This window comes from Juglans regia, chromosome 6 (assembly GCF_001411555.2).
Source record: "Juglans regia cultivar Chandler chromosome 6, Walnut 2.0, whole genome shotgun sequence".
In the NCBI taxonomy this organism is placed as follows: Eukaryota; Viridiplantae; Streptophyta; class Magnoliopsida; order Fagales; family Juglandaceae; genus Juglans; species Juglans regia.
Window position 1 is genome coordinate 26,824,150 of NC_049906.1, and position 16,733 is coordinate 26,840,882.

Consider the following 16,733-nt stretch of genomic DNA (forward strand, 5'->3'; position numbering starts at 1 on the left):
CGCGTATAAAGTTTTCTAGAGTGAAAAGTACGTCTAGGGACTCAAGTAATTATATAGAGATTCTTTTCGAGGGACGACTTGACATTTACTACAATTTCTCGTATCCCCAACCGCGTGTACGTTCGATCGACATGAAGGCCACGGTCGCGACCTCAATTATCAGCGTTGGTTGAAAGAAACCGCGCATGGAGCCCATGTTCATAAGTACGTACCACACCCACCTCTCTCTCTCTCTCTCTCTCTCTCTCTCTCTCTCTCTATATATATATATATATATATATATGCATTGAGAATATCATCAAATTACCACCCGGCCTATCTATCTAGCAATGATCATGAAGAGTACCCTTTCAGTTTCCTGCCTCATCTTGGCTTTCTTTTTCCTCTCTGGTATGCCTCGTGATCATGATGATCATCAGTATATGTCGAAATTTCTTCAACGTTTTAGCATGAATAAAAATATTAATTGCTTTTATTTATTTTGTCATTAAGCATTCATTTAATTATGAACCTCGGCCATGTACAAATAATCTTAAATGCTTTAACTATTGGATATATAAATATATATATATATATGTGACACGTGTATATGCAAAAGTAGGTTTAATTATGACATGCTGTAATAGAACGCGAGTACTATGTCAATGTCATAGCATGTATATATGCACGGCCTGTATCATCGTGATAAGCATGCATGTATGATTTACTAGCTAAAATGGTATATCTTTGACTAAATTCATTTGCTGCATATATCTAAGATGGATAGGTTGCTTTCATGTTCGACATGTATGCATGGTGACAATGAATTATTTTGTTTGATGTTGCATGTCTATGAATATTGCAGGTGCTCAATCAGCTAGAATAACTTTCACAAACAACTGTCTCTATACCATCTGGCCAGGAACCCTAACCGCTGATCAGAAACCTCAACTATCAACAACTGGATTTGAGTTAGCATCCAAAGCATCCACATCATTGGATGCCCAAGCTCCCTGGATTGGCCGGTTTTGGGCACGAACTGGTTGCTCCACAGACGCCTCGGGAAGGTTCTCTTGCACTACTGCGGATTGTGCCTCCGGCCAGGTTGCATGCAATGGCAACGGTGCTGTCCCGCCAGCATCTTTGGTAGAAATAAACATAGCAGAAAATGGTGGGAAAGACTTTTACGATGTCAGCCTTGTCGACGGCTTCAACCTGCCTGTTTCAGTGAGCACAGAAGGCGGGACCGGTGATTGCCAGACCTCAAGTTGCCCGGCCAATGTGAATGCGGTTTGCCCAGCAAACCTGCAACTGAAAGCTGGGGATGGAAGCGTGATCGCATGCAAGAGCGCATGCCTAGCGTTCAATCAACCACAATACTGTTGCACTGGCGATTTCAATAAGCCAGAAACATGTCCTCCCACGGACTATTCCATGATCTTCGAGAACCAGTGCCCTCTAGCTTATAGCTATGCTTATGATGATAAAAACAGCACCTTTACCTGCTCCGCTGCACCCAATTACGTTATCACTTTCTGCCCTTCAACTTGATCAAGAATTATGCATGCATGCATGCGTTCCCAGCTTCTCTTTATAATAATTATAATAATAATCTATGTACTCAGTGTAACAAATAATAATGAATTACCACATATAGAAAATTAATAAAATGCGCAAATTATATAAATTTCATGTGCTTTTTTGTATGCAGCCACTCTATCTTCACATGCGACTATATATTCATTCATGGGAGGTAGTGCATGATGCCACTCTTGTGATAATATGCCATCAAAAGCTGCTTTTTGTTTGAATCGATCAAAATTAACCCATGACAGTTTTCTATCATTTTTACATTTGATGGTTCACGTGCAATATTTATATTTAATTCAACGAGTAATGTTAGGTACAAGTTCCAAATATACAAATCTCATATTAATCTTTTAATAAAAAAAAATGGGTTCCACTAATAAATAATAGTTTTTTTTACAATTTTTTAAAGTAAGATCCACTTTTTTACAAGTACTTGCATATGGCTTGTCTATTTGAAACTTGTACAAATAATTTCTCTTAATCCAACACCGGCTTTCAAAGTTTACCAGATGACTCACTCAAGATTGTTTCTTTTATTTACATTTGTGCACACAGACATGCACACCATGGTCTATTGATTCCATGCACACTGATACAAATGGTTGTTAATTAAATCATCACTAGAGATTATTCTAAGGGAAAATTAACGTTTAAGTTCCTACGGTTTCACTTTCTCAAAATTGGTACATTTGGTTTAAAACAAGCACTTATAGATATGGTTAAGTTTCAAATTGGTCCTTTCGTGATCAAGATGTAACACCCGGACCCAATATTGGTATAGTTGGACTTTAGATTTTTTTTTTTTTTTATAACTTGATTGTTTATTTAAGTTCTTATTTTACAATTTTGAGTAGCGATTTTGTTTTCTTTTAATTTGGAGTTCTTGGCCGTTTTATTTTTTTATTTTTCCCGCAGGTTTCATTTTTTTTTAATTTTTAATTCTTTCTCTTTCCGTCTATTTTAATTTTTTTCGCACGGCTTATTTTGTTTTCCGTCGCACAGCATGCATACACGCACGTTTTCGTTCACGGCATGCTTGCACACACACGTCCCTCATGCACGTCCCGCGTCCGGTGGGTTTTCATCTAGGGTTTTCTTTTCATGTTCAATCATCTACTTATTTTCATACGAAGAAGGCTCGCGCCGCTGCCTTCCCACGCCGAACCATAGCCCAGTTTTTCCTCCTCAGCCTCCATCCCCTCGGTTCCTCGCACCCCGAGTCGTGCAGCACCCCAAAGTTTATCCGCGTACCGCGACGCCGTCCCAGCATCACCGCAGCCTGTCCTCACCCTTTCGGAGAGCACCACGCCAGTTAACAGAAAAGCCTCTGCCTTCAGCCTACCGTGCACCGAGTTGCATACCGCGGGAAGCCACCGCAGCCGCCGGGTCCATGCCTCCTTAAGCCGCCGTAAACCTGCACGAAACCACCGTGCCCACTGCCCTATCACGCGAAGCTGTCGCCTAGTGTTCCCGTAGCCTCTACAGCAAGCATCGGACTGCTCTGTTTTGTTATCCAAAAACAGAGCATTTCCAGCCACCTTGAGCCGCTGAAAGCATCCTCCACCGAAGCTCTTCCACGCTGTGCCCACACAGAAACTGCCGAGGAGGACGTCTCAGCACCCCTGTCCGCCGCACGCAGCCTTTGTTTCCCCGGTAAGCTCACGCCATTTCTTGTTGGTGTCTCCATTCTCTCGGTCTCTCCCTCTTTCTCTCACCGTCTCTCTCTCGGTTTCAGCTCTCTCTCTCTCTTCCAGTGCACCGCCGCAGTACCCACCACCACTAGCGCACCCGCCCAGCTCCGTCGCAGCTCCACTCCTCTCGGTAGGTCCTCCGTTACTCTTCAACCGCGCGGCATGGTCACGTTGCTTGGCTTGTATGGTTGTTCCGTAGACTTTCCATAGTTTAGGAAATATTTTTGTCTGATAATTACTTTTTTACCCTTTGTGGGATGTATAGGATATTGTACTGAGTTTATATAGTTTTTTTTTAAATTATACTATGTGCAACGATTATTTTATTGAAAGTGTATTTTGAACATTTTATTTATGATTAAAGTAAATCACTTAAGTATTTTTTTTTTTATATTATTAAGTAAAGGTTTATTTTAAGAGTAAACAATATTGGTATTTTTAGATAATGGTGGTATTATAGGAAATTTTTAGAATTCTAGGTTTTGAGGATTTAAATAGGTTCTTAGGTTCAAATACGAAATACGTGATTGATTGAGAATTTACGGGAATTACTTGATTATTTTATAGGTGACGATTAATTATTGTCCGACGTTTTGAGGAATTTCGAAAAAGCTAATAAGTTCAGGTAAGCGGGGTTCCTATGCTAGACTTTGCATTAAATAAAATGAACTGAGGTCCTTTTTGGAAAATGTGCATGTTCTGCTATGAAAAGAAATTTGAAAACAACCTCAGATATTTGTTCTGCATTACTCATGAGATTCTGTTTAAGAATAACGTATTTTCTGTCATGACTGGTGTAAACATGAGCTTATTTTTTATATTTTATTTCTGAACTTTGAAAATGAGAGCGAATATGAAATTTGTGCATAAATTATGTGGTGATATGATTTTGTTCTGTTCCGAAAAATTTTGTTCAGTACACTGTTTGGAAAAGACGTGGTTTCTGAAAACCTTTGGCATGACTCTCTGATTCTGAATTTGATTCTGTTTCTGTTCCGTTCAGTTACGGCCCTGCCACGGGTGATAATAGTGGCATACGGCCCAACCACGGGTAATAATAGTGGATACGGCCCAACCACGGGTTATAATAGTGGATACGGCCCAACCACGGGTAATAATAGTGGATACGGCCCTGCCACGGGTTATAGTAGTGGTCTCTGTTTTGAGTGCACACCTTGGTGACAGAGTGTTTTATGTTCTGCTTGGCTATCCGCAGATGCACAACCCTACCACGGGGGTTATACATGGCCTCTGTTCTGATATGATGTTTTGATGATGACGATGATCATTTATGCTATGCCAAAGAATATTTTGAATGAAATTATTTCTAAATCTTCGCTCTGATATTTTAATAACATGTTCTGCTTCCGCACTCTGAAAATGAAAATGTTTTGTTCTGCATTCTGATTTCTGTAAATGCTCATGTTTATACACTGGTATATGTTCTCTGCTTACTGAGTTGTTGATAACTCACCCCCCTTATCTCCATAATATTTCAGATGACATTGATGGTTCGGCTGAGGATCAGTATTAAAGTCTATGGAAAAGATTAGCATTGATTTATTGTTGGGTATCTCATGATATTAGTGTTGGTGTTAGAGGTTATTTATCTTTCTTAAGTTTACTTCAATGGATTTAGACGGTTTATGGAGACTATGTTAATGTTTTATTATTCCTAGTTGTTATTTGAGACATGAAGAAGAGTTGATTTTATTTGGGTTGTTGGATTGAATATTGGATAAATGAGTTTATTTAATTTATTTAATTGAAGTATTTACGTTCGATTTGAGGTTTGGTAAAATGGATATATTCTTGAATTTGGAAGTACTCTAGCCTTGTTAGAGTTGTTTATCAGGTGTTATGAGTTAACTCTCCGGACCCTCGGGGTCGGGGCGTTACAGTTGGTATCAGAGACAGGTTTGAATTCTGCATACTGTAGACCTTGGAGGTTTAGATATCTGTGGGTTCATAAGATGTGGAAATTTCAATATAGGAATTGGAGGTTTTTAAGGATAGCCATGTAGATATTTAAGTTTGAGTTCCAAGAACCTTATGATTGATTTTGATGGGATTTGAGGTTTTAGATTTTGCTGATGTTAGGAATTGAATTTGGAACTTTGAGGTTATAGATTCTAGTGATATACGTGTGTGTTAAGTGATGTCAGATTTGCATAGTTATCTGATATATATATATATGTATATGTATTTATATGCATATTTTATTTATCCTCTTATTTTATTCTAATTACCTGGTATTTTCGTTTTCGTTCATTTTAGAGTGTTTCACCGAGTTTAGACTTTCAGGATGGCTGCTCGTCGTAGAGTTCGAACACTTGAATATTTGAACGAAGATGACAATGGTGGGGGTTGCACGTTCGAACAATTTAATCGAACGCATCCTCCCACCTTTGATGGAAGAGGCAATGCGAACGCTGCGGAAGATTGGATACAAGACATTGAAGAAATATTTGGTGTTTTGGAATGTACTGATCAGCAAAAAGTCAAGTTCGCAGCCTTCAAACTATCTGGAGAAGCAAAGAGATGGTGGAATTCTGAGAAAGTTATCAGGGAAGCTGAGGGGATTGGAGTAATTGTTTGGGCTCAATTCAAGCAGAGTTTCTTCGATCGATTTTTCCCTAAGGCAGATAGGGATGCTAGAGCCCGAGAGTTCACCAACTTGGTGCAAGGGACCATGACTGTGCGCCAGTATGCTGCAAGGTTTGCGGAATTATCACGTTTCGCCGCATACTTGATTCCCGATGAGGAGAAAAAGACTAGGAAGTTTGAAGAAGGCTTGAACTACAGGATTTATGAGCGGGTGATGATCTTGCAGATTCAGAATTTTTCAGAATTAGTACACAAGGCGATGCTAGCGGAACAGAATCTTAAGAGGGGTGCTGAATTGCAAGAACAGAGAAAGAGAGCTACTCCACATGGATCCTCTAGTATGGATCAAGGGCCATGGAAGAAGAGAAATGATGGAAACAGCTTGGGACAAAGGCAAATGCAGGGTTATCAATCAAATAACCCCTGCAAGTTTTGTAACCACGTACACACTGGGGAGTGTAGAAAGGAAAATGGGTCATGTTTCCGATGTGGAAAGAATGGCCATTTCATCAGAGAATGCCCATTACTGTCAGACGACAAGAATAAGACCAACACACCTCCAGGTCCCCGTCAGACGACTCAGGGAAACAATCAGCGTAGAATGGGACCAGCCCGAGTGTTTGCATTGGCAGCTGAAGATGTTGAGGACGATAACAATGTGATCACAGGTACCCCACTATTTCTTCTCCTTGAAAGCTTTTGTTTTAGTTGAGTTGGGATTAATCTTATGATGGCATGAAACTTTCCTAGTTGTGTAGTTTAGAATATTGTGGTTGGTTGGAAAGGTTTTCAAAGGGATTAGACCCAATATTTTATATCTTCGAGGCACTAGCTTTTGGTGTTTGATGAGTTAGTATGTGTTTTGGAAGTGAAAAGTCTAGGAAAAATTTATGGTTGGAAGTAGATTTTCTAGGGATTCGGGAATTCGTGACTTGAGTTACCTAGGACTTAAATTTTTTTGAGCATTTGATTGTACTATTATTTGAAGATTTAAATATTATTTTGGGAGTTCTCTTTTGGTTATTTGTGAGGCTTAGCTGGTAAAGACTGATTATGTGGAGATTAGTTCTTTTCCGACGTATGTGTTTGGGATTCAATGTTTTAGGACTAGAAGTTGTTAGAGTGAACAGCGGAAGCGTGGTTGTAATGATATAATAGTTTGAGAGTGTTTTTCGTTATTTATTGAGGTTGTATATTAGGTGGAGATTTTGGAATTTATTAGTTGTTTTCAATTGCATTATGGAGGTTTATATTCTAAATTTGATAAGACAGTGTGTGCGAATGTGTATGGCTAAGGATAATATAGGAGAATACAATCGATAATATTGGAGAGTTAGGATTTGAAATATTAGGTTCGACAATTTTTAGATTATTTATTTAGTGCAGCAATATAATCGATGTTTGGGGTAGGCATGAGATGTTTGTAGTGGATAAATATTTAGGTTTGTGGTACTAGCAAATTTCGAGGACGAAATTTTTTTTTTAGGAGGGGAGAATGTAACACCCGGACCCAATATTGGTATAGTTGGACTTTAGATTTTTTTTTTTTTTATAACTTGATTGTTTATTTAAGTTCTTATTTTACAATTTTGAGTAGCGATTTTGTTTTCTTTTAATTTGGAGTTCTTGGCCGTTTTATTTTTTTATTTTTCCCGCAGGTTTCATTTTTTTTTTAATTTTTAATTCTTTCTCTTTCCGTCTATTTTAATTTTTTTCGCACGGCTTATTTTGTTTTCCGTCGCACAGCATGCATACACGCACGTTTTCGTTCACGGCATGCTTGCACACACACGTCCCTCATGCACGTCCCGCGTCCGGTGGGTTTTCATCTAGGGTTTTCTTTTCATGTTCAATCATCTACTTATTTTCATACGAAGAAGGCTCGCGCCGCTGCCTTCCCACGCCGAACCATAGCCCAGTTTTTCCTCCTCAGCCTCCATCCCCTCGGTTCCTCGCACCCCGAGTCGTGCAGCACCCCAAAGTTTATCCGCGTACCGCGACGCCGTCCCAGCATCACCGCAGCCTGTCCTCACCCTTTCGGAGAGCACCACGCCAGTTAACAGAAAAGCCTCTGCCTTCAGCCTACCGTGCACCGAGTTGCATACCGCGGGAAGCCACCGCAGCCGCCGGGTCCATGCCTCCTTAAGCCGCCGTAAACCTGCACGAAACCACCGTGCCCACTGCCCTATCACGCGAAGCTGTCGCCTAGTGTTCCCGTAGCCTCTACAGCAAGCATCGGACTGCTCTGTTTTGTTATCCAAAAACAGAGCATTTCCAGCCACCTTGAGCCGCTGAAAGCATCCTCCACCGAAGCTCTTCCGCGCTGTGCCCACACAGAAACTGCCGAGGAGGACGTCTCAGCACCCCTGTCCGCCGCACGCAGCCTTTGTTTCCCCGGTAAGCTCACGCCATTTCTTGTTGGTGTCTCCATTCTCTCGGTCTCTCCCTCTTTCTCTCACCGTCTCTCTCTCGGTTTCAGCTCTCTCTCTCTCTCTTCCAGTGCACCGCCGCAGTACCCACCACCACTAGCGCACCCGCCCAGCTCCGTCGCAGCTCCACTCCTCTCGGTAGGTCCTCCGTTACTCTTCAACCGCGCGGCATGGTCACATTGCTTGGCTTGTATGGTTGTTCCGTAGACTTTCCGTAGTTTAGGAAATATTTTTGTCTGATAATTACTTTTTTACCCTTTGTGGGATGTATAGGATATTGTACTGAGTTTATATAGTTTTTTTTTAAAATTATACTATGTGCAACGATTATTTTATTGAAAGTGTATTTTGAACATTTTATTTATGATTAAAGTAAATCACTTAAGTATTTTTTTTTTATATTATTAAGTAAAGGTTTATTTTAAGAGTAAACAATATTGGTATTTTTAGATAATGGTGGTATTATAGGAAATTTTTAGAATTCTAGGTTTTGAGGATTTAAATAGGTTCTTAGGTTCAAATACGAAATACGTGATTGATTGAGAATTTACGGGAATTACTTGATTATTTTATAGGTGACGATTAATTATTGTCCGACGTTTTGAGGAATTTCGAAAAAGCTAAGAAGTTCAGGTAAGCGGGGTTCCTATGCTAGACTTTGCATTAAATAAAATGAACTGAGGTCCTTTTTGAAAAATGTGCATGTTCTGCTATGAAAAGAAATTTGAAAACAACCTCAGATATTTGTTCTGCATTACTCATGAGATTCTGTTTAAGAATAACGTATTTTCTGTCATGACTGGTGTAAACATGAGCTTATTTTTGATATTTTATTTCTGAACTTTGAAAATGAGAGCGAATATGAAATTTGTGCATAAATTATGTGGTGATATGATTTTGTTCTGTTCCGAAAAATTTTGTTCATTACATTGTTTGGAAAAGACGTGATTTCTGAAAACCTTTGGCATGACTCTCTGATTCTGAATTTGATTATGTTTCTGTTCTGTTCAGTTACGGCCCTGCCACGGGTGATAATAGTGGCATACGGCCCAACCACGGGTAATAATAGTGGATACGGCCCAACCACGGGTTATAATAGTGGATACGGCCCAACCACGGGTAATAATAGTGGATACGGCCCTGCCACGGGTTATAGTAGTGGTCTCTGTTTTGAGTGCACACCTTGGTGACAGAGTGTTTTATGTTCTGCTTGGCTATCCGCAGATGCACAACCCTACCACGGGGGTTATACATGGCCTCTGTTCTGATATGATGTTTTGATGATGACGATGATCATTTATGCTATGCCAAAGAATATTTTGAATGAAATTATTTCTAAATCTTCGCTCTGATATTTTAATAACATGTTCTGCTTCCGCACTCTGAAAATGAAAATGTTTTGTTCTGCATTCTGATTTCTGTAAATGCTCATGTTTATACACTGGTATATGTTCTCTGCTTACTGAGTTGTTGATAACTCACCCCCCTTATCTCCATAATATTTCAGATGACATTGATGGTTCGGCTGAGGATCAGTATTAAAGTCTATGGAAAAGATTAGCATTGATTTATTGTTGGGTATCTCATGATATTAGTGTTGGTGTTAGAGGTTATTTATCTTTCTTAAGTTTACTTCAATGGATTTAGACGGTTTATGGAGACTATGTTAATGTTTTATTATTCCTAGTTGTTATTTGAGACATGAAGAAGAGTTGATTTTATTTGGGGTGTTGGATTGAATATTGGATAAATGAGTTTATTTAATTTATTTAATTGAAGTATTTACGTTCGATTTGAGGTTTGGTAAAATGGATATATTCTTGAATTTGGAAGTACTCTAGCCTTGTTAGAGTTGTTTATCAGGTGTTATGAGTTAACTCTCCGGACCCTCGGGGTCGGGGCGTTACACAAGATCACTTGGTCATTGAAATATGGAAATTCTCATTTATTCAACTGGTCCCGATTAATGGGAGAAATACATATGTAGACTAGTACAATTATTGGTAGAATCATATTCAAGATTTCCAGCGATATCGTATGGAGTTTGGCTTTTTCGATTACTCCCGATCTGTGTAATAGGGTACTATACGTTTCCAGGAGTCTATACACAAATGGAATTTGTATGATACAAGAAAAAATTTAACATAGTAACTTTGATATAATACTTTTAAGATGAAAAGTATATCCCTTTAGAGCTCCGATTTTTTGTAACCTCAATTACTAATTTCAATTATTAATATGAATTTGAAACAATTTATCTCATTAAAATTTCACAACTGAATTTTTTATATATGCATCCCATAATTAATCAATGGAAATGCTGATATGGCTGTTGACTGGCATGTCAGTATCAATAAGATGACCACATGAGGAATAGTATGTACAGTTAGCATTTAAAAGTTAAGAAAAATGCAAAGTCATGAGCATGCATGAATAGTTAAAACAAATGATAATAAAAAGGCGAAAGAAATTAAGAAATATTTGGACATTTTTCTCTAGGCAGCTTGAAAGACTTGGGTTCGCAAGCTTAACCCACTCGTGGAAATAACTTGTCATATGGAAATAACATGTCATATGGTATTCGTCACATGGCAAATACTAAATAAAATGCCACAAATGTTCATTCGGTTTGTCTATTAAATTGTTGGGAAAACTCATTTGCAGTGAATTATAATAGCCAGAAATAGAAAAAATATTAACTGAAAATAACCTTTTCCAACGAATATGTGTTTCAACTCTAAAATCTTATGGGAACCATAAAGACCTTTTGCGACGAACGTTATTCGCTGCAATTGTACATTTCCATCAATCACGAAATCATCGCAAATATCTTTTGCCTTTTCCATCGAAAATGCTTGATGCTAAAAGCTTATTCGCAACATACGTTAATTGTTAATCGTTGTAAATAGGTATTTGTGACAAAAAATAAGCATTTTGCGGTGAATTTAAAGTCTTAGTTGCCAGAAAGTCTGTTACAAAAACATATATATATATATATATATATTAGTGAAATAAGATGGCTTTCATAGCCTAAAACACACAAAAATTTGTTACAATACATTATAAATACACTAAGTAGGAAAGATTAAAAAGAGAAGATCTTCTCAATATTAAAAATAGTATAAGTATGAATATTCAATAAGCCAACATTTATTTTCTTAGCTGACTCCTTTAAAGTTAATGCATATCACTTGCCATAATATTCCCTATTTTCCATGTATACTTTTTCAACATGACAGCAACCAACTACTCCATGGACATCAATACGAATGTATGAATGTATGTTCATCCCAACTCACACCCAAAAAGGTCATTATGATCCAAAGGCATGCAATACCTCTTCAACTGAGAAAGAATGAAAATCGAATAAAATGTTACAATTTATCAAATGAGTCTCACAATCTCACAACCCAAAAAAAAAAAAAAAAAAAAAAAAAAAACAGCAGCAAGAAATCTGGAGTGTATAGAAACTTTCATAGCCAAATGAAATGAAGATACTCAGCTTAAAGTAGACTCACAAGTTCTTCTTGCTATCCAATACCCACTGAGGTACTTCCCCACTTAATGAGTGGTTGGTTAAGAACCTACATCCATAAAATACATGTCATTTCTTGCCAAGTTAATAGTCATTGTTGTAGAGGAGATAATTTGAGAGCCAAATTAAAAATGAAATATTTGCATAAATAAACTAATATTTAGTTCCTGTGATTATGAGCTTACAATCTTTGTATTCACACTTCAATAATGAGAGATAAATTGAAGTGATTATATAATTGCAATAATATTGGCTTGTATAAAATCTTTGTATTCATGCTTCTACACAATCCTAGTAAGTGTAGAGTTAGAGCCATTTTATTCAAAATTTTGAGCATGAAACTTTATGAAGCTGTATGGCTTCTAACCAAAAGAGGCAGAGAGGAGGGGAAAAAAAAAATTATAGCAGAGTATTATGTGATTGGAACACATTTGCCACAAAAAATTGCAGATTACCTAAATCTCCATTCCCATAAAGCTAAAAAGTTCACTAATTTGCCACTGGGTCTCTCAGAAGTTAAAAGAACTATAAACCTATCAACTAGAAGAGAAACGAAACCTGTATGGCATGTACAGAGAAGTGCCCTAAATCAGCAAACATTGCTTCTCAACCTGCAGCAACACAGGAACTCATTCAATGACGAGAGCAGAAACTAAGTGAAACTAGCCCAACAATAAAGGCACAATCATCAACTTGGCATGAAAGAAAAATCTTAAGGAAATACAGAACATAATGCACAAAACCTCCCAATATAAATCCCAAACTATTTACGTAGCACATTCTACTGCAATGAGTCAACAGAAGTCAGAAAAGACATTCATTCCACTCGAGCATTTTCAGGACCAATAAGTCTGTATTTTATGTCAAAAGGTATTGTTTAAGTGAACCACACGTACCCAGGGGCATAATTGCACATGGTTATAAATTGTTTGAATTCCTAGCCAAACAATAACATTCGCCTCTACAAATAGTTTCAAATCCTAAACAAATTTTCATTTTACAAATTTTCAACTTTCCTTTTCAAGATATATTCTTTACAAGAAGGAAATAACTTTTGAGATGGATTTAAGCTCAAGCGGGTGCCTTGTTATCTCACTTTCCTTTCCTATATACCACTTTCAATTACATATTCATGGACCAGGTAGTCTAGGTTTCACCAGAAAGAAATTGTTGAGCTTGAAAACAATGACTTGCAACCTGCAGGTACAAGCATCTGTTCTTAATAGACACCCATATGCTACTTAGCATACTTTCATCAATTTCTTCTGCAGAATAACATATTTATACCATCTGATGTAGAAAAACAAACAGTATTTACAAGGACTACTCTGAGTTTTGACTTAAAAGGAAAGTTCCCACTTTGGGATGGCATTTCTCCAAGTTACTAAACACAGATCGTGATCATTTTATATTAGATTCCAGGAATCTATAAAAATATTGATATTGAAGTAAAGAAGCCAGATTACACCAGAGAAAACTGGCGAAAGGAAATGAAACACCATGGCCAAATGAAGAAAGGAAACGATACATCAAAACAAGAAAGAGGCAGTACTCTTGTTCTGTTGTTGACAGTGACCAAAAAATTGATAATGAAACAGTTCTGAAACTCTGAACATTCATGGCTCTAAAGATATAGGGACTCTAAAGTTAAAGCTTTTTTACTCACCCTAGACTTGGTTGAAGGAATTAATACCCTTCCCTATCTAATTTACTACTGCTTAAATCATATCTCCTTCATTTGTTTCTTTGACTTCCACAACATGGGAATGGGATTTTCTTCAAGAAGCAGTAACACACAAATGCAAAACGAAAAGAGCAAGTTGCTGCCATCAGAACGAACAACTTCTTCATTAACTTTCGGTATTAACAATCTGATGCAACTGGTTTAAGGAACTAAGTTCTATTATATAGTACTTACTACAACAAAATGGATGTAAAAATGCCAAACACTTATCAATGTAATTCACACTCCAAACATTAAATCAACCACAAACATTGCTTAATATTTACCAGTACGTATATTTGCTTAGTATTTTTTTTCAAAAGTTCATGAAGAAAGCTTTAATTGATGCAGCTAGCTTCTGTTTTAATTTCTCACCACAAACATTGCAATTTGAGCTGCAGACTCCAAAGCAACATCTAAAGTTATATCCTGCATTTGAGCCGAAAAGATTTCACTAATTTGATTAACAATCATGTTGTTATTTCAAAATAAAATGGCACACAGGAAAATTAAAGCCAATTCCAATATATATAGTACTCACCAACTTGTTCTTGAAAGCAAATATGATTGCTCCTGCATATTTTGTTGCATTTCCCACAATTGGTAGCAATATTATGCTGAGGAAGCTAATAGACAAACCCCAAGAATTTGATGCATCCTGAAGGGGGTTAATGGAATAATAATGAGTACCATGGAAACAAATGCCATGTATATTGGTGCTTCTCCAAATGCCATGTTGAGTGTACAATTCAATTAATGTTATCCGAACTATCAAATAGTTTTCAACCACATCATATTTATGAAAATTAAATGTTTTTTACTTGCCTCAATTGCAGCCACAACATACTCAGAAAACAAAGCTATGATTTCCCGTTGTAGGGAAGCACCAAAATGCTTAAATCCCTTTATGCACTGCAACATGATTACTGCTTTCCGTATTCCGATTCTTACTTGATCGTAGAAGATTCAGCTGTGAATGTACTGATGCTCAAGGCATAAAGATAACCATATTCCATAGATAACAATTAAGAAATAATTAGAAGAAAAAATGAGAAAAGATGGACTTCATCAAGTTTTGTGAAGCTCACTACTTTAAGCACAAGCCATTTAGAAGTCATGCTCAAACTGACTTGCACTAACCAGAGGTTGATGAATCTGCCACAATTTTTTTATATGAATTCAGAAGTGGTTTAATGAATCATATATAGAACGACAAGTTCTACACCAATTGTATCAATCTAGATGAGATAATAGCAGTACAATAGGTAATAAAAGTATACTTAATGGGTAATATATCCATACATATGAAGTGCAACGTGATATGGTCATAGACATTTTTCAGACCTCATGATTGGTTGAGCTGAAATAATAGCATAGGTATGCATATCAAGGAATTTGACAAGCAAATGGATATATAATTAGAATGGAATAACGACCTCAAATATATCTTTAGTGTTTGAAACTGCAAGTGTCATCCCCAGAACATGAGAATTAAATACTTAGAAGTGGAAGTAGAAGAAATATATGTATGTATTTTGCTTTCCTTTCTTGCAACCAGTACTTAAGAATGCACAATCAAAACTTAAAAATATTACATCAATGAGAAAATATTGAGTGACCAAGTGTTGAAATTACTCCATGTGTCATCTAAAGAGAGATCAACTAACCATGTACAGGAGAAGTAAAGTAGCATTAGTATATTCTTTATGAACTAAAACAAGAATAACTTGATTCATGAAGAGTATACAGAAATTAGCTCAACCCCATCACCAGTCACTTTCTCAAGTTAGTCTTCTTCTTCAAATCCTATAATTTTGATTGGGATCAAAATCACAATCTAGCTTCCTGTTTGAATTTTCTTAACAGCATCAAATGCTCATAAATATTGTAAAAGCCACTAATTTTTATGTATTTTATCTCCCATTTCAAACCTTAAGAATGTTAGAAGATCTCATGAATTCTGCAAGTAAATCACCAAGAAAAAGTGATTAACAATTTCACAACAAAATGAATCCATTTTAATATTTGACAGGAAGAAGTGTAAGTTTGATAACTATCAAAAAATCATATAGTCTAATTATTCTATATATTTGCACTCCGATTTATAAGAAGCAAAATCTTTGTCAAAATACAAGAGCTCTCTGTTACAATGAACCAATATTCGAACTCCCAACATTTCAAATCACAAAAGGTCAGGTTTCATGAGTTATTGAATAAAAGCATTGGGAAAATAACTTGGAAGTACTGAACAATACCCTTCGATGGCCATTACATTAATTGCAATTCACTCGAACTTCACCTTCATTCCTAGTAAGAACTTGAACATTTCCAAGCTTTGTCATAGACACCAAAAACTGGTTCTCAAACAAGAAGGGTTGAGATGCCATTGCTTCTAGAAAAGGAGCAGTTCTTGGATCTCGATGGATGATTGAAAAATTAGGGATTTCATGCAAAATTCCATCAATCTGTGGTATGCAAATTAAAAAAATCGCCCAAACATTACTAACATCTAATACCTACAATAACACATACACAACATGCATCGTATAAAAAAGCATTTTTGTGCAAAAAAGGACATGCTTTCAAATTTAAACATCTTGAAATTAGTCTACAAACAAAGGCTAATTTTTTTAAAGCAACGACCGTAGATGAAGGGGGAGAGATAGAGAAATTAGTTGCAGATATACCTGTGTTGACAAAAGGATTCCACTCCAAGAGTATCGGTCGATTATTCTTGCCCTCTGATAATTGAAAATCCCACAAAAAATACCTCCGAGATTTGTAGATGGAGGCACAAATTTTGTATGGGGAGGAAACCACGACCCTGGCCCGTGCAAAAGCTTTGGGACGTAGTCGATAATGGAGATAAAGCCATGTGTATGAAGTGGGTGGATTTAATTGCAGGTACCCGAATTGGGGAAGAAGGTTGAAGTGGAGAAGGGGGTACTGTGATGAAGACTGGGTAAGGCTCTTGGGGTTACTCGAATGTTTTTAATTTCGTACCGTACCGGCCGGTACGGCCGAAATTTTTCGTTTCGGCTGTCCGGCCGGTACAGGTACTAGATATATACTGTACCGGCCAAAATATCGGCCGTATCGGCCGGTACCGACCGTTTCGGCCTAAATTTCGGCCTGGGCCTATATTTCGGCCGGTACCGATATTTCGGCCTGTGTTTTTT

The 16,733-nt window shown here is 37.3% G+C and overlaps 2 protein-coding genes across 6 annotated transcripts; one reads left to right on the forward strand and one right to left on the reverse strand.

Annotated features, from left to right (window-relative positions):
• Positions 1 to 313: 313 nt before the first annotated feature.
• Positions 314 to 1,563, forward strand: LOC108979062 (thaumatin-like protein 1b). Its single transcript, XM_018949638.2, has 2 exons — positions 314 to 390; positions 845 to 1,563. Exons 1-2 carry the CDS (start codon positions 330 to 332, stop codon positions 1,528 to 1,530), a joined length of 747 nt encoding a protein of 248 aa, XP_018805183.1. The 5' UTR covers positions 314 to 329; the 3' UTR covers positions 1,531 to 1,563.
• A 10,151-nt stretch (positions 1,564 to 11,714) lies between these two features.
• On the reverse strand, positions 11,715 to 16,510 carry LOC109021125 (vacuolar cation/proton exchanger 3-like). 5 transcript variants are annotated; one of them, XM_019003916.2, is made up of 7 exons: positions 16,242 to 16,510; positions 14,695 to 14,709; positions 14,380 to 14,535; positions 14,096 to 14,212; positions 13,930 to 13,983; positions 12,390 to 12,442; positions 11,715 to 11,880 (listed from the first exon to the last, which is right to left on the reverse strand). In XM_019003916.2, exons 3-6 carry the CDS (start codon positions 14,473 to 14,475, stop codon positions 12,416 to 12,418), a joined length of 294 nt encoding a protein of 97 aa, XP_018859461.1. In that variant the 5' UTR covers positions 14,476 to 14,535; positions 14,695 to 14,709; positions 16,242 to 16,510; the 3' UTR covers positions 11,715 to 11,880; positions 12,390 to 12,415. The 5 variants fall into 5 exon arrangements, with proteins under 5 accessions (XP_018859461.1, XP_018859329.1, XP_018859396.1 ...); XM_019003784.2 differs by having other exon boundaries at positions 14,646 to 14,709; XM_019003851.2 differs by having other exon boundaries at positions 14,643 to 14,709.
• Between the last annotated feature and the right edge of the window lie 223 nt (positions 16,511 to 16,733).